The following is a 27,289-nucleotide window of genomic DNA, read 5'->3' on the forward strand; positions in this document are numbered from 1 at the left end:
CCTTTATTTATCCTGATTCAAACAAACTGTTAAAAAATTATGACAAGTGGGAAAATTTCAACATTGTATATTTGCATTATATTAAGGAATGCATGTTAATTTTTTTTAGGTTGATAATATTTGTAGTTATGTTAAAAAAATCTTTATCTTCGGAGCTACAAAGTAAACTATTTACAACTGAAATGAAATAACACCTGCGATTTGTTTCAAAGTAATCTAGGGATCAGTGTTATTTCAGAGTGGGCATTTATGGATGAAACAAAATTAGCCATGAGTTGATAATTTTTGAAGCTAAGTGATACGTATATCAGGCTCATTATACTAGTCTCTCTACTTTTATTCAGGTTTGGAATTTCCCACTGAAAATATTAATTTACAGAAGGTATTCAGGCCAGTGGCATTTAGTAACGGCAATGCCATTCTTCTTGCTAGTGACTGGTTTAGAAATGGCATTCGACCCAATTCTGGCCATGAAACATGACCTGCTTTGGAAAGGGTGGGAGGTTCTGGAGAAAGTCTCAGTTTCTCAGAGAGAAGTAACGGGAGAGACAGAGCTTTCTTTTTTCTCTTGATGTTGCTGTATCAGGATATGGTGCCGAAAATTGTTGCAACTACCTGAAAACCATAAAGGGAGCTAGCCTGAGGGCAGAGCCAACCTAACACCCTAAGGATGGCAGCTCAGAGAGATAAAAAGACCTTAGGCCACTGGTGACACACAGTTGAGACACTGACCATACTGACATGGAGCCCACCTTATCCTGGACTTCTTGTTTTGTGAGATAAAATATTTCCTCATTGTTTAAGTCAATCTGAATCAGATTCGAATGCATCTGACCTGTAGTGTAGGGGTTGGGAAACTTTATCTGTAAAGAGCCAAACAGTAAATATTTTAGGCTCCGCAGACCATTTGGTTTCTGATACAATTACTCAACTCTGCTGCTGCAGCCTGTAAGCAGTAAAGATGATAGGTTAAAAATATGAGTACGGATGTGTTCCAGTCAGATTTTAATGGATACTGAAATGTGAATTTCACATAATTTATACATGTAACTATATATTCTTCTTTTGACCTTTTCCCAACGGTTTAAAGATGTAAAAATCGGGACTTCCCTGGTGGCGTAGTGGTTGAGAATCCGCCTGCCAATGCAGGGAACACGGGTTCGAGCCCTGGTCCAGGAAGATCCCACATGCCATGGAGCAACTAAGCCCGTGCGCCACAACTACTGAGCCTGTGCTCTAGAGCCCACGAGCCACAACTACTGAAGCCCACGCACCTAGAGCCCGTGCTCCGCAACAAGAGAAGCCACCGCAATGAGAAGACTGCGCACGGCAACGAAGAGTAGCCCCCGCTCGCCACAACTAGAGAGAGCCCGCACGCAGCAACGAAGACCCAATGCAGCAAAAATAAAATAAATAAATAAACAAGCAAACAAATTTAAAAAAAGGTAAAAACCATCTTTAGCTTGCAGGCCATACAAAAAGAGGTGGTAGGCTAGTACTGGTGTGCAGGTTGTAGTGGTTTGCTAATCCTTGTTGTAGAGAAGCATCTGCAATGATAACTATGATGCTTCTTAGAACTTTTGAAACAATTTTGAATAACAGAGTACATATATCAACAATCATTTATAATTAGCTATGGTTTTCTATCTGCAACTGGTTATACGACACATGTAGAAACTATGTTGTCAAAGACATAGAAGCACATTAGATTTAATAACTTTTTAAGAGTGCCTAACGTTAATTTTTTTGCCTTGATTATATGAGGTTTACTAAAAATAGCCCCTTACCTCCTCCACTATCCAGAATTCTAGTCTCAGTTGTCACTAACAAGCTGGCTAGGCTAAGTCCCCTAACTTCTGAGTCTCAGTTTCTTTAACAATTCAGCACTCACACGGGTGAAAGCATGAAAACTGTGACCTAAAAAGATGGCTCCAGGGGCATCTAGAATTGCTCTTCAGGCACTCAACTCCAATATGGTTTTAGGGTTAGACCAGGGCTGAGGTGGTGTTACAGATGCTCAATAAAGCTAATAATTTATTTCGGAGAGAGGATAAGTTGGAACCAGAAGAAGTAACGATAAAATATAACAAGCACTGAACTAAGCAGTCTGGGTCTAATCTGAGTTCTCCACAATCTTGGTAAGTCATTTCCCCAATCAGGGCCTGTTACTTAGTCCATAAAATGAGGAGACTAGATTAGATGCTATCTAAAACCTTTGCTAATTTTAACGTTCTATGGATCTTTGAATGCACTTCCTACAAATGTAATGTCTAGGGTCAAGAAAGCTTAGAACTACCTTGTCTCTTCCTTGAAAATCAACTTGGTCACCTCTGCGGTATCAATGCACCCACTAGACTAGTGGGTGCTTCTCCAACTTTTATGAATCATCTGGGGATCATGGTAAAATGAAGATTCTGATTCAGTACATCTATGGTGGGGTAGAGATGATGTATATCTTACAAATTCCTATGTGATGCTAATGCCGTCAGTCCTCAAAAAATAACTGGAGAAGCACAGCAGCAGTCTGCTGTAGTCCTGTTTGAAACCTATGCTGTGGAAGCCATGAGGGCAGTGAAAAGGGCCAGGTAGCTAAGCAGCTCTGCAGAGGAGGTCACTGAAGCAGCAGCTCATTTTCTCTTTTACACATTTCACAATTTCTGTGGTACCTGATGTGGCTTCTGCAACCATCTGCTAAGGGTCAGAAAGCTGGGAAGCTGTTTCAAGCGCTATTTAATTCTCCAGACCTTATTTTATAACCTTTTGCTTTCTTCCCATCATTTCCTTTTTTAAAGACCTTTAATTTGGATCTACTTTTGGTTTTCTGCTTGGCATTCAAGAACTGGGAAGGCAAATAAGTGTGTGTGTGTGTGATAAACTGGCAGAGTAAAATTTCAAGATAGGAGAAATGAATTACTTATTAATAAGAGCCAGAAAAATTTCAAGTTGGCAACTAAAATTTAGGAAAAGAGAAATCATAGTGGCTAAGAAGCAGAAGTCACTTAAGCATTAATTTTTTAAATTTTTTATTATTTTTTTCTTCCCCAACCCCCTAGGCATTAATTTTTAAGTGAAAATATAAGATTGTAATGAAACAAATTAGAATAAGAAGAGACCCGTTACTGTATTCACTCTACTCACTGCAAAGTCATGAACAGAATTACAGTTTAAAACTGTGCTCACTCTAAAGTTACCAACTTTGGAAAGGTCACTCATATAAAAGAAATATTCACATAAAAGAAATAAAATACCATATATTACATAACATAAATAATCAGAAAAAAATAATTGATTAAATATAGTGGGACAGTAAATATACTAGTGTTATTTATTTGAAGAACTTTTAGAATAAAATTTAACTTACCTCTGATAAAGCCGAAGAAAAGTGGTTGCAGTTTTTATGCATCAAATGGTAAGCATTGCCTTTGTATTCTTTTCCCAATTCTTCTACAATTTTTTCTATATCATCTTCTAGGAAGTCGGTGCTCCCTAAAACAACAGCTTCTCTTAAAGAACAAAAAAAAAAAAAAGAAAAAAAAAGAAAAAAAAGAATATAGCTGCGTGAGTTATAGGTATTATAGGCATGCTTAAAGACTCATTTCCAGAAATGCTTATTGCCAGGAATATTATGACTGATGTAACAAAGCAGGGTTACTGTGAGAAGACTAAAAGGTAAATGAGGTATTTTAATAATTTCGATTATTTTCTACTTTTTAAAAGCAATAAACTCTTAAGTATACCACTTCTAAATAATACAAATGCAAAATAAGTCATTTTCTTTATTAAACAGTGTCATATTAAAAATATAATATCACAGTTATTTTTATTACTATTACATTGGCAGTTACATTATTAGAGAACCAGATCCATGCTGCAAATATTCTTGCTTAATTACACTCACCATCAAATGGCTGGTCATATTCTCACTTAGAAATAATCTTTTAAGTTATCTGCCACTCGGCTGCAGTGAGATGACTGTCAAATGACTAATTTTTAAAAAAGCATTATAAACCCAAAACCCTCCAAAAGAATACACCAAACCAAAAAAACAATACACCAAACCAAAAAAGCAACCAGCCCTGCCACCACTCCCAAACTACTACCCTGGAAATGCAATAGACATCATTCAATAGAGAGTAGAATTTTAGTCAGATACAAGTCAGGCATCCAAGAAAGCTGACAATACTTAGAAAACCCTTTTATCTAGCAGTTTTGACCAAAGGGAGACCTAAGGAATGGATTCAGGCTGGCATTATAGCACTTCTGTGTGTAAATATTTCAAATTAGTTATAGGTTAAGACAGTAATTAACTCAGTAGTGATAAAAAGATACAACCCTATACTGAATTTCAATGTTATAACCTCATTTCACTATTTTTCACTTGGCAAGTTAACTATTATAGGTCCAGAAGTTTCTTTAAAGTTCCTTGAAACTAAGATTCTAAATATCACTTTAAATACAAAACTCAGTTAAGGAATGGAAGTTTGATTATTAGCATTCAGGTTTTCAGTGCTGTTTACTACACATAAGCCTCCACAGTACACTCAGATCCATGATTTTAGGTTTATCCATACATATACTACACGAACCTTAACAACAGTTTCTTGGCTAATCTACTCAAATTATTTTAGTTTAGTTATTTCAAGTTTGTAAACAGTGTCGCTTTCATTGGGAAAATGAAGAGATTTTTAAGAGTGTTAAGTAGGTCACAATAAAACTTTCCTCCATCTCCCCCCAAATAGGAGACTGACGGGAAGCAGTCATTATATAGGAAATGTTTTCTAAAGCAGAATCTTATACCAGGTAAAAACACTTTTAAAGTAGACATAGTAACTTCTGTGGGTCCTGAATAAGAGCAACAGACTTCCTTATTTCAGGCACTTTATTTGGCTGATTACTATCTTTACACAACAATTTAGATTTGATTTTAAAGTGTCCGCAACTAAAACAACATTAAAGAAACATTTTAAGTTCCTAGATTTTAATCTACAGAATGAATTCTGTATGCCTGAAAACAAGCTTTGGCATCTAAGACAGTGTAATAAAAATTATCCTCCCTACTTACTTAAATTTAAATGTTTCTCCTAGTTCAGAAGCATTTCCTGGGGAAATTTCAAATATTCCAGAAAAGGGGTAAGGATGGCCACCATAAGCAAATTCTGAAAAGAGAAAACTCATGATTTTTAGTATTTATCACATAAAACTTAACCAGTATGCTGAATCAGATTTAATAAATGATGAGGATAATAATGATACCATCTAAATATTTTTCAATTTAGTAATGCTTTTACAAACATCTTATTTACCTATTGCTTGTATAGAACAGTTGACGTAAAGGACTTGAAACTCTAATAACAAAAGACGCTCAAAGGTAATCCTGACTTCTATATTTACTTTATATTGGCTAGAGGAGACTGGCTAACACTCAAAGGTGAAAAAAGTCCCTGCATTTACCTATCACGCCAAAGTATGTACGTGGTCAGTTCTGTGTTTTGCCACTTTCTAAATTAAAGTGATCAAATTTCAAACCTGGACTTTACTGGAAAAACTGTCTAATAACAATGAGTTTTCATGGTTCCTGAGATGAAGACTCTTGTTTTATCTTTGAGTAAGAGGGAAAAAACATTAGCAAACCAGAAAAACTGAATTCAATTCCCCTCATTCAAGAAAAGATAAGCTGCAAAATTAACATACACACCCACGCACACATAAAGACACACACACCTTCCACAGCACATCTTTAAGCTAGGAGAGAGCTACTTGTACTACAGTGAATGTACATCCAGCCTCATCAGATATAAACTCTCATTCAGAACAAAAATGGAGAACGGTTTCAAATCAGGAAGGAAATAAAATTTCTGGCTACAATTCTGGTACTAGATACTTCGATATTTAAGTGGCAAATCTTAGTAGACTTACTTAAAGTATTCCAAACAAATGCTTAAATTAATCTTGTCACTTAAAATTTATTAAATACAATCTTATAAGGTCAGAACAAAGCATGGGAAAGAAAAAGGCAATTCTACAATACATTTACTTTTGATTCAGACCTTTCAGGAAAAAAGAGCAATAATGTAGAATAAAAAAGTATTTAGCATTTAATTCTAAAACATACATTAAAAATTTAATGACCGAATTTTATAAAACACTGTAGATAAGGTTAGATGTGGAAATATCGTATTTCAACTTTCTCAATTATGGTAAGGAAAGTTGTAGACCCACTTATTCTTCTATTCAAGAAGCAATAATTCACTTTTAGGAATGTACTTGGCCCTGGCTTTGCTGTTTTGAGCCATGTTTCTAATTATTCCTAAGTCATTTTATGAATAGGAGCAATGATTAGGCAGATAAATGGATAATGGACTAGTATATAAGAATACTTGGGTTCAAGTCCTAGTTCTGTTAATTAGCAGTATGACTTTCAGCAGGTCTGAGCTTTAGTTTCTTCATCTGAAAAATGGAGAAAATGTCTCATGCTCCAATCTACCTCAGAGCAGCGAGGTCATGTGGTCCAAAATTCGATGGCACTTAAAAAAAAACAACTGTAACACACCATACAAATTCAGCTAAAACGGAATATACATGCAACTTTGGCAAAAGCCAAACCAAACCGGGAGCAAACCCACAGACTACCATTTCACCCGTATCAATACTCCAACCACTGGAACTTTCAGCACAAACCTCACTGCTTTTTGGAATTATCTGGTAGATGCGGTCTTTCAGGTAAAATGGAGCTTATATGGCAGATCTTTATAGCCAATATTTAATATGGTACACTGCACCTAGAAGCGGTTAATTTAGCATATAAAAAAGGGACAGTAAAACACCACACTGACACATTTAAGTAAATGAGCCTTTTCTTTGTATTAGCTGAAGTTGTTATGTAGTCTTCAGGGGTAACTGGGAGTAAAGTGCAGTAACATTATAGCAAAGACTTCCTAGCTGAAGCAAATAAAAGCATTTCTGCTATATGGTGAGTTTATGATTCAAACTAGTATATTATTACAAGCTTGATGAAATCAGCAATGTGATCTGTCTTATGCAGAACATTCTACTTACAACTTGATCAGGAGATTATCTTGTATCAAGAGAGAATTAGAACAAAGGAAAAAGCTGCTGAAACAGAGCTGCTTGATTTAGTGGCTCCAGTTATGTTTATCATAATGAAGGGTAATAAAGAATAAAAAGGGCTGAGTTAATGACAAAGGCCATCATTCTTAAGCAAAAAGCTAGATGTAATCAAAGGCAGGATTTGCTCAGCAGTATTTTTAAACTTTATATATTTGTAGGTCTACAAAAACAAATTTATTACTGAAATTCCCTCAGGAAATTGGTATTTCAAGTTTGACATTCTAGCACCAACCCTTTTCCAATCAAAATGATTATTTTTATCACACTATTTTTCAAAGTGCAAGGTTTCTTAGGAATGCCAATACATATTAAGGCAAAACTGTCATAGTATAACAATCTTGAAAGGAAAATATTTTTTAAGACATAGTACCTAGAATAAAAGATAACCAAATCAATGTACACTTGTGTACTTTGAGTACTTTCTCCCCAGATACATTCCACTTTGGGTATTTTTCCAAAATACAGTATAAACAAATATGGGGAGATTTTCTTCTACTTTTTAAAGTATGGAAGTACTTCAAAAAAAAAAAAAGGAAGAGCTACAGTCATGATTTTGCAACTCCTTTAAATGAGAAAAATCTTCAGAAAGTATATTTAGACTGTGTGTACACGTACCTCTGCCATATACTTCAATTCCTGAATGAAAAACTCCAATTCCGATGGATGAGGTGTATTCGTTCATCCAATACTGAAGAAGAAAAAAAAAGATTCAGAATATTTGTTCATTTATAATTCAAATCCACGTTATAGGAGGCTACTAATTTCCAAATCTTTTACTGAATATTTAGGCCTTTCTAATCCCATTTCTTGGTATTTTCCTTACAGGTCTGAAACTCCCATGATAACGACGCATTCAGTCCTAACTCTGTGCCTTTGCTTATGCCACATCCCATATGGAATTCAAATGAATGTCTCAGTTTGTGTATCAGCACCTTTTCTAAGGCTTAGCACATAAGCCATAAAATCTAAACTTGGTTAGGTTGGGGAAGTGATATAAAAGCTCTCCTGTTAGTGACTTTTTAAAGAATCACATATAATATCTGTGTTCATACCTATTTTTCTTCTATCTTAAGCGTTCCCTTTCATTCTCTGGTATGCTCCCTTAAGACAGGGATATTTTATTCTTTTTCAAAAGCATTTGGCATATATGTCCTGATTCAGCTCAAAGCTTGATAATGATAATATTAGGAATAAATAACATGAGGCACAAAGATTAGAACAATCTTCTTACTGTTGGCATGAAGAAAAACTTCCCAGAAAAGGCAATATCTGAACTGAGTTTTTAGGAACAAATGAGATTTCCCCACACAAAAAATATGGAAGGTAAAGTGAGGTTGCTGGGGGAAGGTGGTGGGGAATGAGAAGAAATGCCAGGTAGAGGGAAGTGGATGTACACAAGTAATGTGATGTGAAATTCTGTGAGATGACTGTGAAAGGGGTTAGTGTGGAGGGGAGAGGGTTACACCTAGAAGGTAAAGGAGTTAATGCTAAACAAACACTTAGGTAACACTTAACAGTGTTACAAACCTATTTGATTTCTCCCAGGTTAGAGGGTAGATGATTTGATTTTAATTTTTCTAGGTTTATTCAAGTCTTAACCTTGGCTTCAGACCCCCAGCCAGTTTCTCCCAGACCTGGGAAAATGCACATTCTCATACACTGCTGGAGGAAGCATAAACGATAAGGGAGACTTTTCCCCCTAAAATGTTACTGGAAGAAAAATTAAACAATAATAAACAAGAAACATTTAAAAAAGAACAAGGGACTGTCTCATCTAGATATCAAAATAATCATTAAAACAGTATGGTACTGGGCTTCCCTGGTGGCACAGTGGTTGAGAGTCTGCCTGCTGATGCAGGGGACATGTGTTTGTGCCCCAGTCCGGGAAGATCCCACATGCCGCGGAGCGGCTGGGCCCGTGAGCCATGGCCGCTGAGCCTGCACATCCAGAGCCTGTGCTCCGCAATGGGAGAGGCCACAACAGTGAGAGGCCCACGTACTGCAAAAAACCCCAAAAAACCCAAAAAGAGAAAAAAACCCAGTATGGTACTGTTGCAGGAACATCCTTGTATACATAAGTATCTGGTATATGAAAAAGGTAGTATTTAAAATTAATGATAAAGAATAAGTTATTATAAATGTGTTGATAAAATTGACTATGCATAAAAATACATTTCACACATCTAAAACTTTCAGTGTTTCTAAAAATAATCGTATAGAAGAAAATAAAATAGATTTAAAAAATCTTAAAATGAACTTATCTACAAAACAGAAACAGACTCACAGAATTAGGAGAATGAACTTATGGTTCCCAGGGGGGGAGGACAGACTAGGAGTTTGGGATTGACATGTACACACTGCTATATTTAAAAGAGATAACCAACAAGGACCTACTGTATAGCACAGAGAACTCTGCTCAGTATTCTGTAATAAGTTTTAAAAATAAAGAAAAAAAAATCTTAGATGGGAAAAGCCAACCTAAGCAAAGCAAAACCTAGTATAGAGGAAAACAACAGATATTTAACATAAACATTTACAACCTTTTATTGTGTAAAACTACACAAACAAGAACAAAAGATAAACAATACACAGGGAGAAAAAAGTTGTTAACACGAAGATCAGTATGAGAATACAAATCTTCCTCTCTATCTCATCCTATTTGATTCCTGATTTTGGACAGTCTGAATTTAGATGGCAAGTTAGGAAGGTGAGTGACACCTTTTTATCTGAAACAATTTGATTTTGGATGGAGAGTAGCGAGGGTACATATAGTAAGGGATTTCTCAAAGCATTTACCCAAATCTATTTAATTCCAGAATTTGGGCAGCAAAAGTTCAGACAGCAAGGGATACTATATACAAAAACTCCACTAAAAAAAATAACTCCCACAGACAAAAGTGAGCAATCATAGAAGAAATCAGTGGCTAACAAACATGGACTAGTAAACAGATCTCCTTAGTAACAGAAAAATGCTAATTAAAACAATAAGTTACCATTCATTTTTTTTTTGGCCGCTCAGCTTGCGGGATCTTAGTTCCCTGACCAGGGATTGAACCCAGGCCCTAGGCAGTGAGAGTGCACAGTCTTAACCACTGGACCACCAGGGAATTCCCTACTTTTTTGTTTTCTTTTATTCATTGTATTGGCAAATATACAAAATATTGCTAATACTTAGTGTTGGTAAGGATGTCAGGAAGATACTGCAGAAATGTGAATCAATGACAATTAATTAACCATTCTACCTCCTGGAATCTAGCCTACAGAAATGCTTGAACATAGGCAGACATGTTCCAGGGTGTTAACTGCAGTTGTCTATAGCACTGAAAAACTGGAAACAATCTAAATATCGATAGGAAAATGGCTACATAAACGATGGTAAATCCATATTATGAACTATCATACAGCTACTGAAATAAATGAGTTAACTCAATACGTAAGGGCATAAAAAGATATCTAAGACACATAAAGTAAAAACACCAGGTCATACTACATCATCTGTAGCAAGATCACATTTTTGTAAGTTAAATAAATTGGCCCCGAGTGTATGTTTACATGCTAAATATGGAAAAATAAAACCACCACCAATTACAACAAAAGAAAGTTTGAAGCATTACAGATCAAACTGTTAACAGTTTGGGGGAGGGGAGTAGATATAGCGCAGGGGTGGGAATACAGGTGTGTAAAGGAATACTTTCACTTTTAACTCCATACATTTCAGGACTGTTTTTCTGAATTTTATGAATTATGTGTATTACCAACTTTTATAATTAGAAAAATGTTAAAGTAAAATACTATATTCTCTTAGCTTAACAGGCTTCAATTTATTTGAATATTTATACTATCTTAAAAGAATAGGCTGCATATATATAAAACACAAGCAGCAGCATTATCTGTAGTAGCAAAATACTGGTAACAACTTAAATGTGCACACATAAGGTACTGGCTGAATAAACTATGATAAACAATATCTGGAATATACAAAGCCATAAAAAGAAGGGGGATACTCTCGAGAAACTGATAGGGAGTAATTTCTAGGATATGTGAGGCGAACAAAAGGAAAAGAAAAATGGAGACATGGCAAAATGATACAGAGGCTGGTTTGATGGTGCTTTCATTGGTCAACTTTGGGAAAATCTGAATATCAAAAAGAATAACGACAATAATGGACTATAGCATATTGAATAACAAATAATCTGAGTCCACAGTAGTATCAAAAAAAACCCCCAAAACCCCCATACAAAACAGAATAGAAAAACAAAAAGTGAAGGGAGAGAAAGCTCTTTTTACAGAGGAAAGTCACCTAATAAATATGAAGTAAAGGCAGAATTAAATAATTTTGCACCTCCAGCTGATGCAGGCAAGGATCATGGATGCTAAAACCATTGGGAGAAGGTTGTTGAAGAACAATGTTCCCATGGTCTTAAAGTATCAACCTCACATTTTCCTAAATTATAAGGAGAAAAGATACCTTAGCAATGGAAAATTATGGTGAGTATCATCTTATCCAAGTGATTAAACTGAGTGTCATCAACAGTTGGACAAACTGATGTTATGTGCCTCCTGATGTGATGAAATAGAAAGCGTTTCCTTTGTTAGTTTTCTTTTCAAATATATTAAACAGAATATAATCATAAGGAAAAATCAGATAAGTCTGGACTGCGGGACATTCTATAAGAAAAGCAGCCTGGTCTTTTAAAAAATAATGACATTAAAGTCAAAAGAAGGGCGGCTATTCTTTAAGGAAGATTAAAAGGACACGATAACTATCAATATATACAACGAAGGAGCTCTGACTGGATCCTAGATTAAAAAAGAACAAAAAGCCAAAGACATTATTGGGATAATTGGGGGAAATATTAATATGGATTGTTCATTAGATAAATTATTGTATCAACTGAAAACTTCTTGGGTTTGGTAAATAGTACTGTGGTTAAGTAGACAATGTCTTATTGGGAAATACATGTTGAAGTATTTAGAAATGAAATGTTATAATGGTTGTGACATTTTCTGTGTGCGTGTGTGTAGAAGACGGTAAAAGAAAACAAATATGGTTAAAAACTGGTGAATCTAGGTGAAGAGTGTACAAAACGTACTCTTCTTTCACTTTTTTTTGAAGATTTAAACATTTTCAAAATAAAAAGTTAGTGGGAACCAAAGAGAACAATCTACTCCTTGTCTCCTTCCGACAGAAAAGATACCTTTCCAAGTTTCCTGCTATCCTCCTCCTTTCTCCCCTGCCTTTTACAGAAAGAGAGTAGAAAATACCACAAGCTGATCATACTAGTCTGCATAAAAATTCTGCTAGTCTTTTTTAAAAAACTGAGTTATAATTAACATAGAATGTTATATTAGCTTCAGGTATACAACACAGTGATTCAATATTTTTATATGTTATGAAATGGTCACCACAATAAGACCAGCTACCATCCATCACCATATCAAGTCATTACAATATTATTGATTATATTCCCTATGTGGACATCACATCCCCATGACTTCATTATTTTATAGCTGGAAGTCTGTATCTCTTAATCCCCCTTCACCTATTTCATCTATCTTCCCACCCCACCCTCCTATGGCAACTACTATCTATGAGTTTGTTTCTGTTCTGTCTTGTTTGTTCATTTGTTTTTGATTTTTTTTCAGATTCTACATATAAGTGAAATCATATGGATTTTTTTTTTTTTTTTGCGGTATGCGGGCCCCACACTGCTGCAGCCTCTCCCGTTGCGGAGCACAGGCTCCGGACGCGCAGGCTCAGCGGCCATGGCTCACGGGCCCAGCTGCTCCGCGGCATGTGGGATCCTCCCGGACCGGGGCATGAACCCGTGTCCCCTGCATTGGCAGGCAGACTCCCAACCACTGCGCCACCAGGGAAACCCTGGAATTTGTTTTTCTCTGACTTATTTCACTTAGCATAATACCCTCCAGAAATATTTACGTTGCTGCAAATTGCAAGATTTCATTCTTTTTTTAATGGCTGAGTAATATTCCAACGTGTGTGTGTGTGTGTGTATACACACACACACACACACACACACACACACACACACACACATACATACGCACCACATCTTCTTTATCCATTCATCCACTGATGGACATTTAGGTTGCTTCTATATCTTGGCTACTGCAGTCAGTGGTTTCCTTGGCAGCCAACTTCTAGGACTTAAATTGTCTCTTCCAATTGAGAAATCTCATTGCTTATATTGTTTACAACCAATAATTTGATCTACTAACTGATTTCCTTAACAATGACACCAACAGGCTTTTGTTCTGGATGCAGACAGCTCCTACTTAAAGTTACCTGTTCTCTTTTTACAGTGTGAGCACTTCTCTTTCAAAATATAGAGTATTTTAAAAAAGAGGCAGATATAAAATTGTTGTCTGCAATAATCGAAAGGTTTTAAACTCTTAGTAAATCGAACATTTATTTCCATTTAATGTATAGTATCGCTTAATTTTAACAATTTATCTTTTGTTGACCAGTAAACAGCATTCTGAAAGTGCTTTTATAATAAATTTCCATAATGGGAATCTAAATGTTTTATTAAGAGATAGAAAGTCTTTCACTGATTAAAAAAAAAATCCGCACACTTATTTTTAGCCAAAGAGTTAAGAGAGGGTTAGGATGGGAATGTACTTGTCAGAATGGGGATCCTGGACTCAGAAATCTTTTATTCTCTGCTGTTTCACAGTTGAAAATAATCTCTTCCACGTTAGAACTTCTGTATGTTGCCTGTGTGTGTGTGTGTGTGTGTGTGTGTTGTGTGGGTGTATATGTATATACATACTTTAGTCTGAAATTTCCCTGTATTCAAGATTTTACATTATACATATAAAAGGTTATGTTTTGACACATTTTATAAACTGGAAAATCTATAAAATGAGAGAAACTTAAATATGAGAGAGAAATGTACCATCTAAAAATCTGGTCAGTCCTTTGGATTTTACTATAATGAGATTTGACCTATGTAAGGTTTCTAAAGAATTGCTGAGACACTGCAATGAAAAATGAATACCTGACAGGCTTTGCAAGTGGTAATGTTACCTCTACTCTCAGATGGAAAGTTGGACAATCAGGTAAAGTGTTTCTGCTCAAGGGTTAGGCAGCCGGCAAGTGGCTAGGAAAAGGATTTCTTAACCCAGAGATATTCCTTTGAACAGTATTAAAAAGCAGAAGCTACCCGCTCTTAACATTACTTGTTTCCTAAAGGCTGTCTCAATCAATATTCTGTGCCAGGCAGGAATTAACGCTGATGTTGCTTATTCACTGTTAGCAATAACAATGAGGGACTCAATAGTTCTTTGCTTTTCATGTTCTTTGTACCTTCTATCCTTAGAAAGGGCCCCAAATGTTAAGAGTTAATTCATTTTCTAGATTAAAGCAACTATTTACTAGTTAGAAATCTATTACTAGATATCGCTACTGACCTTACAGAAACAAAATGATTATAAAGAATACTATAAGCAACTGTATACTAACAGATTAGATAACTGAGATGAAATGGATAAATTCCTGGAAAGACACGAAGTACCAAAACTGAATCAAGAAGAGAGAGAAAATCTGAATAGATCTATAATGAATGGGAATAAAAAAAAGAGAATGAATTAGTAATTTTAAAACTACCCTCAAAGAAAAGCCTACAACCAGATGATTTTGGTGAATTCTACCAAATATTTAAACAAGAATACTAATTCTTCATAAACTGCTCAAAAGAAAAGGGGACTCTTCCCAAATCATTCTATGAGGCCAGTATTAATTTGACACCAAAACCAGAAAAAGACATCATAAGGAAACTACAGATCAATCTCGTATGAATACCCACTCAAAAATCCTCAACAAAATACAAGCAAATTGAATTCAGCAACATATAAAAAGGATTATACACCACGACCAAGTGGTATTTATTCCAGGAATGCAAAACGGATTTAACATCCCCCCAAATCAATTAATGTAATATACCATAGCACTAGAGTAAAGGACAAAATCCACAAAATACAACACTTTTCATGACCAAAACACTCAACAAACTAGGAATATAAGGCAACTTCTCCAACTTGATAAAGGTTATCTATGAAAAACTCACAGCTCACATCATACTTAATGGTGAAAGACTTAATGCTTTCCCTTTAAGATCAGGAACAAAACAAGGATATCTGCTCTTGCCACTTCTATGAAACACTGTACTGGAGATTCTAGCCAAGGTAAATAGAGAAGAAAAAGAAATAAAAGACATTCAGATTGGAAAAGAAGTAAAATTATTTCTATTTGCAAATGACATGATCTTGTATATAGGAAATTATAAGTAATCTACTAAAAAATACTAAAACCAATAATAATAAACAAGTTCAGGAAGGTTGCTGGGTACAAGATTAATATACAAACATCAACTGTAATCCTATATACTAGCAGTAAACAATACAAAAATGAAATTAGGAAAACAATTCCCTTTAAAGTTGCAGTAAAAAATATTTAGGGATAAATTTAACAAAGAACTACATAACTTTGTAAGTGAAAACTATAAACATTACTGAAAGAATTTAAAGACCTAAATAAATGGAAAGACATTCCATGCTCACAGATTAGAAGACAATATTGTTAGGATTGCAGTACTCTCTGAATTGACCTGATTCATTGCTATCCTTATCCAAGTCCCAGCTGCCTTTTCTGCAGAAATTGACAAGCTAATGCTGGAAATTCAAGGGACCCATGATAGCCAAGACAATCTTGAAAAAGTTGGAATACTCACACTTCCTGGTTTCAAAACTTAGTACAGGGCTACAGTAATTAACACACTGTGTAACTGGCACAAAGACAGAAATACAGACCAATGGAATAGAATCCAGTTCAGAAAGAAACCCTTATATTTATGGTCAACTGATTCTCAACAAGGGTGCCAAGACAATTCAATGGGGGAAATGAACAGTATTTTCAAGAAACTGGACTGTGACAACCGGACATTCACATGCAAATAAATGAAGTGGGACTCCTACCTCACACCATATACAAAGATTAACTCAAAATGAATCAAAGACCTAAATGTAAAAGCTAAAACTATAAAACTCTAAGAAGATAACAAAAGTATATCTTCATGATCTTAAATTAGGCAACAGTCTCTCAGTTGTGACACCAAATATACAAGCAACAAAATAAAAAAATAAATTGGACTTCATAAAAATTAAAACCTTTCGTGATTCAAAAGACACCATAAGTAAAATGAAAAAGCAACCCACAGACTGGGAGAAATTTGATAAGGGATGTATATCCGGAATATATAAAGAACTCTTAGAAATCAAGAACACCACAAATAACCCAATTAAAAAATGGGCAAAGGATCTAAATAGGTGTTTCTCTAAAGAAGACAGACAAATAAAAACTACCATTAGATGCATTTCACACCCACTCAGATGACTATATTCAAAAAGACAGATATAACAAGTGTTGACAAGGATGCAGAGGAACTGGAATCCTCATACACCGATGATGGGATTTTAAAATGGTACAGCAGTTTTATTTTATTTATTATTATTTTTAGTTAAAAAAATTTTTAATTTTATATTGGAGTATAGTTGCTTAACAATATTGTGTTAGTTTCAAGTGTACAGCAAAGTGATTCAGTTATACATATACATGCATCTATTCTTTTTCAAATTCTTTTCCCATTTAGGTTATTACAGAATATTGAGCAGTGTTCCCTGTGCTATACAGTAGGTCCTTGTTGGTTATCTATTTTAAACACAACAGTGTGTACATGTCAATCCCAGACTCCCAATCTATCTTCTCTTCCCACCCTTCGCCCCTGGTAACCATAAGTTTGTTCTCTAAGTCTGTAAGTCTATTTTGTAAATAATTTCATTTGCATCATTTTTTTTTAGATTCCATATAAGCTATATCATATGATATTTGTCTTTCTCTGTCTTACTTCACTTAGTGTGATAATCTCCAGGTCCACTGTGTTGCTGCAAATGGCATTATTTCATCCTTTTTAATGGCTGAGTAATATTCCATAGTGTATATGTAAAACGGTACAGCAGTTTTGGAAAAATTTGGCAGTTTCTCAAAAAAATATTAAGCCTAAAGTTACTATATGACCCACAATTTCACTCCTGGGTTTATACTCAAGAGAAATGAAAATATATAGTCACACGAAAACTTTTCATCTATGTTCACAGTAGTATTACTCACTATAGCCAAAAAGTGGAAACAACCCAAATGACCCTTAACTGATGAATGAATAAATACAGTGTGGTATATCTATAAAATGTAGTATTATTTCTCAACAAAAAGGAAAGAAGTACTGATGCATGCAGCAAATGAATGAACCTTGATAACATTATGCTAGGTGAAATAAGTCAATCACAAAAGACCACAGAGTGTATAATTCCATTTATATGAAATACCTAGAATAGGTAAATTTATACAGATAGAAAATAGATTAGTGGCTACTTATGACTGGGAGGTTTGCAGGGAAATGGGGAGTGACTGCCAATGGGTATACGGTTCCTTTCTGAGGCGATGAAAAATGTCTAATATTGAATGCAATGATGGTTGTAAAACTCTGAATATACCAAAATCCACTGAATTATACACAAAGGGTAAACTGTATGGTATGTGAACTATATCTCAATAAAACTGTTTAAAAAATGCTAGGAATAGAAGTAAAGGATCTACTAACTTGTACCAAATGGTAGAAGAGTATATACTTTCACAGTTGGCAAACCTAAACAAAAACTATTCTATAAATATCATGAATCCTCCAAGGACAAAATTTCCTGCAGATACTTATCCCCAATCAAAAACTTTAGATTATTTCTCAAATTACAGACCGCATTCCTAATTCCAGATAGCTGCCTTCAAAAACATGCAGAAAACAGACTATATACAAATAACATATCAAGAACAGAAAAAAAAAAAAAAAAGGGAATTCCCTGGCGGTCCAGTCGTTAGGACTCTGCGCTTTCACTGCCGAGGGCCTGGGTTCAATCGCTGGTCAGGGAACTGAGATCCCGCAAGCCACGCAGCAAGACTGAAGAAAAAAAAAACCCAGGAAAAAAAATCCTCTAAATATACATATTCTGGTCAACCACCGCTCATATATAAACAGCAGAACATTACTGAATAAATATTATGAAGTAAATGTGATGTTTTTCTTTGGTGTGATTTTTTTTCTGAATGGACTCCAAAGAAAAGTGGGTAAGCCTTCCACAGAGATGCTCTCTAAAATGTTCTTGTTTCTGTTAGGGTTTCCTAGCTCTATTATCAGAGAACACGCCTGGAAGGCTCACTCTTTAAAAACTGGGCAGGCTGCCTGTGGAAGACATGTGTTTAATTCAAGGTCAGCAAGCCTTATCTAGTCCTTCTGCCTCAAAGTCCTGCCAAGGCTATGCAGACAATATGGATGATGCCTACTTTAAGTGGAGATTTAATGATATAACTGTAAACAAACAGAGAAAGTACAGCAGTCCTATTGCACCCACGGGGGATTGGTTCCAGAACCCCCCCAGATTCTCAAGTCCCTTATTTGAAACGGTGTGGTACAGTCAGACCCCTGCATCTGCGGATACAGAACGCCGGCTGTGTATGAGGACTGAGTCTTTTACTAAATGATTTCAGTTGTGAAACTCTCCTACAATGATTTGCTGTTGGTAGTTATTCATGTAATTACTATCCCCTCATAGTTTAAGATTTTTGAAATTAATAGTAGTGTTTCTCAATGCTCCTCTAACTTGTTTTCCATCCTTTGTCATTACTTTAAAAAATTATTTACCACTGTCAAAACATTTCACATGGCATCTCTGGAATAAAAATCTCCCTACAAAGCTCAAAAGAGCTTCTCAAACTTGCTATGTGGAAATTCATGCTTTTGTAGAACCACAAAACATTGATATTTTCTAACAGAAGATATAAATATGCAACATGAAATCACAGCCAAGAAAATGTATCCATGAAAAACAAACAAACCAAGCTGCTGAATTAGATATGACTGGATGTTAGCAAGATTTCTGTTAATTTTTGTTGGGTACGTCTTCATTGATTTTGTTGTCTAAATAGCAGCAGATGCCAAAAGTTTGAAATTATATACTTGGGAAAAATGGATAATACAGGACAATTTTATTTAAAGCTTAGCTTTTTATTTGAATTGGGAAAAGACCACTTTTATTGCTAGAGTTTTTCCAAGTCTAAGAATACAACAAGTATTCAGGAGACTAGTTGAACTATTGCTCTGAGACAACTGCAGAAGCTGGGATGAAAAGGTATATATGATGACACTGGGGCCAGCCCTGCAGAGAAAGCTTACCACACAGGGCCATGCTGTGTGAGGCAGGAGTGAAATGGAACACTAGGGGCAGATCCACTAAAGGAAACTATACATTCAAGTTTACCCAATGCTGACAACTATACAATCTCTCAAGGATTATATGAAAAATCAGATGTTTTCATTTGAAAGTTTACAGTTTGATTCTTCTCAAACTTTTCCCAACATACCAAAGGAAAACAGTAAACCAGCCAGCTGCTACCACAAAAGAGTATCTCTCAAACCACCAAACAACAGCAGAGTTACCACAACATGTCCATGTCAACCACCTACTAAACCATTTGGTTAGCTTAATCTAAGGCTATCTTTCCCTTAGGATCAAACAGGAAAGCCCACAACGTTCTTGTGTTCCAGTCTGGATCACAAGAGTATTGCTTCTATTACCTTTGAATTTACTTCAGAGTTTATTGCTTGGATAGAAAAAGGTTGATCCAAGCATTACAATGAACAACGCTGAAGCATTTGAACTATAGTGGAAAGACACTGGGCTGAGTGTCAGGAGATGGGGGTTCTTTGCCTTGTTTTCTTCACAGATATTTGGTAACTTTAAAAAAGTTTTTTTTAATTTTATTTAAAAATTTAAAAAAATTTTATATTGGAGTATAGTTGATTAACAATGATGTGTTGTTAGTTACAGGTGTACAGCAAAGTGATTCAGTTATACCCATACAAGTATCCATTCTTTTTCAAATTCTTTTCCCATTAGGTTATTATAGAATATTGAGCTGAGTTCCCTGTGCTATACAGCAGGTCCTTGTTGGTTATCTATTTTAAATATAGTAGTGTGTACATGTCAATCCCAAAGTCCCAATCTGTCCCCATCCCACACTAATATTTGATAACTTTTAAAGATACCCAATATGTCTCAAAAGCTGTTTGATTCCAATTCAGATCCTGGAGCCAGAACACCTTGGTTCAAATTCTGACTTCATTATTTACTAGTTGTGTGACCTGGGTAAAGATATTTATCCTCTCTGTCCTTATTTATAAAATGGAGATAATAAATAGTATCTTCCACAGAGGACTATTATGAGGATTAATAAAGTAGTATGTATAAAGTACTTAGAACAGTGCTTGACCTATAGTAAACATTAAGCATTAGTAGTAGCAAACACATATATTGATAATATGATCCTTCCCTAATACTCTGTTCTACAAATTGGTAAAGGGTCGTATGCACGTGTAAATAATCAGATTGGTTCTGGCCACCTGTTAATTCTCAGAATTTTCAAGAATCTTTGGGAGTTGATGTCAAATCACCAAGAGCAGTGACTCACTAAACTGAACAGCAAACAATGGCAAAGTTAATTTGACTCTAAGACTCCTATAAGCAATGATTTATATTCTTGAAAAGTACAGATCTGAGTAAAAGGTCTCTGTAAATAAGGCAGTGGTTTTATAGGATTCTTATATATTCATGAAGGACATGAGCAGAGGGCTGGAGAACCAATCTCACTTTGGTGCTAGGACCTTACAGTCTTGTACTTCCTAAGTCCATGGAGGTGGCAAGTAAGTAAAGAGAGGAGGGCCAAGGAAGGACCACTAATACATGCTTTACCTCCTTTGATACCAGCCAGTGTCACTGAAGTTTAGAAGGCTTATCAAAGCATTCCAAATTATTAATATAAAAAGGTAAGAGGAAACCATTCACAGAAAAGTTATCATCTTGAAATATGTGGGAAGGCAATAAATACATAAACTATAGTTAACTTTTTTTTTTTTTTGCGGAGCACAGGCTCTGGACGCGCAGGCTCGGCAACCATGGCTCACGGGCCCAGCTGCTCCGCGGCATGTGGGATCTTCCTGTACCGGGGCATGAACCCATGCCCCCTGCATCGGCAGGCGGACTCTCAACCACTGCGCCACCAGGGAAGCCCCAACTATAGTTAACTTTTGAGCTCAATCTTGCTTCAATGAAAAAATTGGCCTAAATATTTCTATTTATTATTTTAAAGCATTGCTTATAGAAGTGAACTGACTGTACTATATTATAGTCATATATTAAAATGTTAAGTTCTTCTTCTGATAGAGAACTTTCATTAAACTTCATTTTAGTCAGTGATTTGCTTTATTCATTTAATAAAATGTTACGCTTCCTGTTTGAAAGCAACAGCAATGATAAATGCTATCTCCCTAGTCTGGAACTTAAAACACTTAATATAACCACTTAGAGCCTGGGTCTGACTTCCTTAAAAGGCAGTATTAAATGATCTAAGTATAAAGTATGACTGTTTCCCCTATAAACTAGAACCAGTGTTCACTGGATTAAAAGTAAACATTTTACTTAATTCCCAAAAAAAGGTGTTTAGGACAAGGCATTTCAATTACTGAGTTAAAATTCCAAAATAGGGCTTCCCTGGTGGCGCAGTGGTTGAGAGTCCACTTGCCAATGCACGGGACACGGGTTCGTGCCCCGGTCCGGGAAGATCCCACGTGCCACGGAGCGGCTGGGCCCGTGAGCCATGGCTGCTGAGCCTGCACGTCCGGAGCCTGTGCTCCGCTACGGGAGAGGCCACACAGTGAGAGGCCCATGTACCGCAAAAAAAAAAAAAAAGAAAAAAAAAAAATCCAAAATAAACTGTGACTAGTAGAGATTGTGGGATAATTATTATAGTGTCATCTAATATAAAACTGTCCTTGATGTTCACACTGTTAAACTACCTTATGAAGTCTTTCTGGTACCACTGGATTTAGCCCCAGATAACCTTACAGCAAATGCTATTTAATACTGACAGTAAATCATATTTAATGCTATCTATGGTGCCTTAGCATCAGGTTAGTCATAAAGCAGAGAGATAATAAAAACTCACTGAATGAAAAGAATTTCTAGTATCTTTTTTAGATGAAATCACGAATATCCAGTGCTATGTCTGTTAATTTGCTTTATACTATAAGAAATATATAGATTCTATTCCATAATAATTATTTCTAAGAAAATGTCCAATCTTTTCACTACCTGAAAATATTATCTAATAAGCACATGGCCAACTTTCTGTCTTAGAAAAAAAAATCTTTATGTAACAAAAATATTTTCATTACAAAGTTATTTATAAATTGTTGATAACAGTAGGTATTAAGCCTCAATTTTTTAGAGTACATAATCTCTCCTGATTATGAAAGATTTGTAATTTTTTAGTTAATAGTGTTTTATAAATATAAATTTGTTTTTTTTTTTGCGGTACACGGGCCTCTCACTGTTGTGGCCTCTCCCGTTGCGGAGCACAGGCTCCGGACGCGCAGGCTCAACGGCCATGGCTCACGGGCCCAGCTGCTCTGCGGCATGTGGGATCTTCCCGGACTGGGGCACGAACCCGTGTCCCCTGCATCGGCAGGTGTACTCTCAACCACTGCACCACCAGGGAAGCCCTAAAGATAAAGTTTTATAAATGTTCTGTAAAAAAAAATTTTTTTTTTCTTTTTGAGACAGTGTAGCCAAACACAAACATATGCACAAAAGCTAGCCTAGCCAAACTTCCTTGTTTGCTGGGACAGTCCCAGTTTACGTTTGCTTCAATACAACCATTACGCCTGCACCCTCTTTTACTCTTTAGTCTCAGTTTTGATGATAAAATTTAAAGTTAGCCTAAGACTGGCCTTCTTAAGAACTGTACTCTGAGTCTTAAAAAGCTCCTGAGCACTGTCCTGACCTCACAAGTGTGAATATGCCTAACTACATACTGACACGATAATCTAAGAAACCAAGGAAAATGTGGTGATGTGTATTTTGTACAGAGCTAAAGCTTCCTCCTGTTTACTAACTATGCAAACTAATTTTCAAAAACAAATTATTATGTTTACCAAAGGATCTAATTTCTAAGACCCTCCCACAACAAGCTAGACATAGGATGACTGTGAATTAAGTTATTTAAAGGAGAACAGATTTTTAGAAGTCAAATCAACAGTGAACCAAATGCCCCTTGAATATTTTTAAGACTAACCCTATTTTATATTAGCCACCGTTAGACTCTACTAGTGATGATAAGTAGATGGGGCAGGGTACTGCCAATTCTTGGTCCTGAGCCACATCTACACCAGAAAACCATGTTCTGGAAAATCTCTCGTATCAGGCACTTAATTTAGTTGTGTGAAATAAAAATTTTGGTAAAACCCTGAAACTCCTTTTAAGAAGGCCTATTTGCACCTGACTGTCCTCGTGGATTGGGTTCTAAAACTGCATGAGATCTGAGACAAAGTCTTACTTAATTCTGTACCTTCCATGTTGCTTAGTGTATTGTATTATATCGTACTTAGATCACTCAAATACTTGATGAGCTGAAATGTAGCAAGGAATATGTAATGCTTTTCCCTTTGTCCTGTTCTTAAACGTGACCCATGGGAAAACAACTCCATTCTTTCTCTCATTCAAGATATATGTACTGAACGCCTATTATGTGCTAAGAACTAGCAATACAGAAGTGAACATGATCAAGTTCCTGTTCTCATGGAGCTTGCCTTCCTGAGAGGTATCTTTTAAACTGTAGGTTTAAAACCCATTAAAGAATCCTAAAATCATTTCAGTGGGTTGCACCAGCATTATTTTAAATGAATGAAACATAATGCAATAGAACTTATCAGAGGACATCACACACAGCAAGGTGTTTCCTGAACATCTGGTTTCAGTTACATGTGTGTATAGTAAGTATTATGTAAAATGTGTATTTTAGTTGGTCCAGGATAAAATTGAGAAACAGTTCTAGAAGGTTCCCCTAAATTGCATCTCAATTTAAATCTCATTTAAAATTTTTACTTACCTACAAAGCTATAAATAAAGCAAGTTAGAGAACTTTGATTCAATAAAATGTATGTCAGGGACTCTGCTAGACACTGGGGATACAAGGATGATTAACTCACTGTCCTTGCCCATAAGGAACTCATTAAGAATGTAAACAATCAGTCAAAATTTGACAAGTGTTAAAACAAGTATGTGTATATCTAATAAATTAATAACTCTTTTTGGGTTACTCTAACACATGCTTTCACTTATTCTTTCATAATAACAGTCCACATAAAATATGTAAATCAATTATGGGATATTCAAGCAAGTAATCTGTGCCCAAGGCCACATAATGACTGGCTAAACTGTAAACAGAGCCCAGGTTTCTTAGCCTTCACCTAGTGCCTTTTGAAGTCACATGACTACTTCCTAACAGTCTCATGTGGCTTTGATTTTCTTTACATGATCTCGAAGTACCCTGAAACTTCAGAATAAGATGGAGATCAATACTATTAGTTCATTATTTTTCCTTAAATGTGAAATTATGGTGGCCCATCATATACCATCGCAAGTAAAAAGAAATAGCCATCACTTACTCTTGCCTAAATGCCATGTGACATGCCTACCTTATTACTAGTTTAGTAATGTAGAGACCTATTCTGGGAGCTATAACTAACCCTCAAATCTGAAGGAGTGGGAAAATCTAGAAGATATGTTCCTTCTGGAAACTAGAATTTCGACTGTACTTCAACCAGACAACTCTTTTTATACTATTCAGTAGACTAGAATACACACAACAGATTATACTGAGAACTGCTGGAGACAATTAACATCTTAACTTTATCTGGTGGTTCATTTAACTCAGTGTTGGACAGTGAGCTAGAAATTATAATTACACTACGGTATACAAACCAATCTCAAGCTAAGTTGTTTATTTTTAGTTTCCACAAATATTTAAAGACTTATATAAATTAGAAGCATTAAGTTCATCTGGCAGAAAGGCTGAAGACCAGCTGTCAACTCTAACACACAAAGGGGAAAAAAAGGCTATACAATTAACCTCAATTTTATACATATAGTACGATGGAGATCTTGGAGATGGTGTCAAGTGTACAACAGCCCACATTTTTTTAAATCTAAATTTACTATTAATTTTTTATACAATTTTTTAAAGGTTGCTTTCCATTTACAGCTGTTATAAAATACTGGCTATATTCCCCATGTTGTACAATATGTCCTTGAGCCTATCTTACACCCAAAAATTTGTACCCTTTTGCGCACCCCTGCAAACTGGTAACCCCTAGTTTGCTCTCCATTCAACAGCCTGCTTTTAATGCTTAAATCTGGGTAGCACTTTGTTCTGTGTACTAACACTCCTTTAGATAAACTGATGAAATTTCAAAACTTGAGTTATTAAGTGTTGCAACGGCTGAAAGTATACAAATGGAAGCTCATTTAGCTTCTACAATCCTGCAAATAACAACACTAGCGATAACAATAGCCAACACTTTCTAGTGCTTATCATGTGCCAGGTATCATCCTATGCATTTTACACAAATTGACTCATGATCCTTAAAAAAACCCTATGAGCTAGGTACAGTACTATTCCCATTTTATTTTATTTTTAAAATTTTTGGCCGTGCTTCCTGGCATGTGGGATCTTAGCTCCGTGACCAGGGATTGAACCAGCACCCCCTGCATTGGAAGCGTGGAGTCTTAACCACTGGACTGCCAGGGAAGTCCTATTCCCATTTTAGAAAGAAATAGAAGCACAGAGAAGTTAAGTAATTTTCCTAAAGTCACACAGCTAAAGCGCAGGAGGTAGAATACAAATCCATGCAGCCTGATGCCAGGCTAAACCACAAAGAACTGCATTTCACTACTTCCGATAACAGATTCCACACAGTAAGCGTGACCAAGGAGAAGGTAGAGAAGGCGTGACCAAGGAGAAGCCAGGTCTGTCTCAGCCCTGACTCTTTCTCACATCGATACTCTTGTTCTGAACCAGTGTGGATGCTTTGGGACTCTCACTTGCCACCTGACTGGCTAGGGAGACCCGTCAAGACACCAGAGCAAAGCACGTCCCCGGAAGTGAGCAGCCAGCCACAGGGTTGAAACCCAAAGCCATTGCAGGTGTCCAGCAGCATGCTTCTCCATCCTGCAAGTAGCAGCAATGAACAAGAGGACACAGTGGAGGGAGAAACTGTTTTAGGACGACAAGTCCTAGGGGAACTTCAGGTAAGTCCACAAACCTTTTTAAAGTGATCACTATGTCCCAAGCTCTGGGAATAAAAAGAAGAGTAACACACTCTCTCTACCCTCAAGCTCACTGCAGAGTGAAGAATTTATAAACAGAGATAATAAGGACTGGAAAATATTACAGCATATTCATATGCTGACTGGAATGACCGTAGAGGGGGAAAAACTGAGAGAGAACAGAAGAAAAGCAAAGTCCTTGCATAGGAGAGCATGGGCTTCAGCACACAGTGGAAGGTTTGACCTCAGGCAGGGACACCGGCAATGCGTTCCCTTTCCATGTAATAGGAGGGAGGTGAACAGCGGTGGTGGAAGGATGAGAAAATTCTCTTCAATCGCTTTTTTTTTTTTTTTTAATTTAAGTGAAATAAGCAGTGAAGCCATCAGCTGACAGTAAGGAATGTGGGGAGAGAGTATGAAATACTGTAGTTGCCTTGGAGAGTGGGAAAGTCAGTTGACCATAGAAATAAGGAAGCATTGCCAGACGGCACTTAGGGTCCTCTTGGGGTTTGTGGTCATGATTTTAAAGTGAGATTAGTCTGTATGGTTGTATATTTTTCTCTAGCTGCATTTGTCTGCTGAGGTGTAGAGGACATGGAGAGTTCAATTTAACAACATTTGCCAGACAAATATGACAGAGGGAATGATTAAAATGGTAGACTACAAAATCTAACTTAGACGGTAGGGGGAGAACAAGGGAGTGATTATTTTAAGGAATTGACTCACGTGATAGTGGGGGATGACAAGTGTGAAATTTGCAGGGCAGGAGAGCAGGCAGGAAAGGCAGGGAAGAGGTGATGTAACAGCTCGTCTGGCAGCAGAATTCTTTCTTCCTTACGGACCCGCAGTCTTTTCTCTTAAGATCTTCAAC

At 36.2% G+C, this 27,289-nt stretch overlaps 1 protein-coding gene across 4 annotated transcripts in view; it reads right to left on the bottom strand.

The window, feature by feature from the left end:
* DESI2 (desumoylating isopeptidase 2) overlaps positions 1–27,289 on the bottom strand; it is a 42,342-nt gene that overhangs the window by 6,455 nt on the left and 8,598 nt on the right. For 2 of the 4 annotated variants that reach the window (XM_033851705.2, XM_004326341.4), the window contains 3 exons: positions 7,744–7,816; positions 5,063–5,156; positions 3,362–3,503 (listed from right to left, as the gene is read on the bottom strand). In XM_033851705.2, the coding sequence (XP_033707596.1) occupies positions 3,362–3,503; positions 5,063–5,156; positions 7,744–7,816 (309 nt within the window). The remainder of the gene's footprint in view (positions 1–3,361; positions 3,504–5,062; positions 5,157–7,743; positions 7,817–27,289) is intronic. The other 2 variants (XM_033851708.2, XM_019920490.3) reach the window with 1 other exon arrangement.

This window comes from Tursiops truncatus, chromosome 1 (genome assembly GCF_011762595.2).
Source record: "Tursiops truncatus isolate mTurTru1 chromosome 1, mTurTru1.mat.Y, whole genome shotgun sequence".
Classification (NCBI taxonomy): Eukaryota; Metazoa; Chordata; class Mammalia; order Artiodactyla; family Delphinidae; genus Tursiops; species Tursiops truncatus.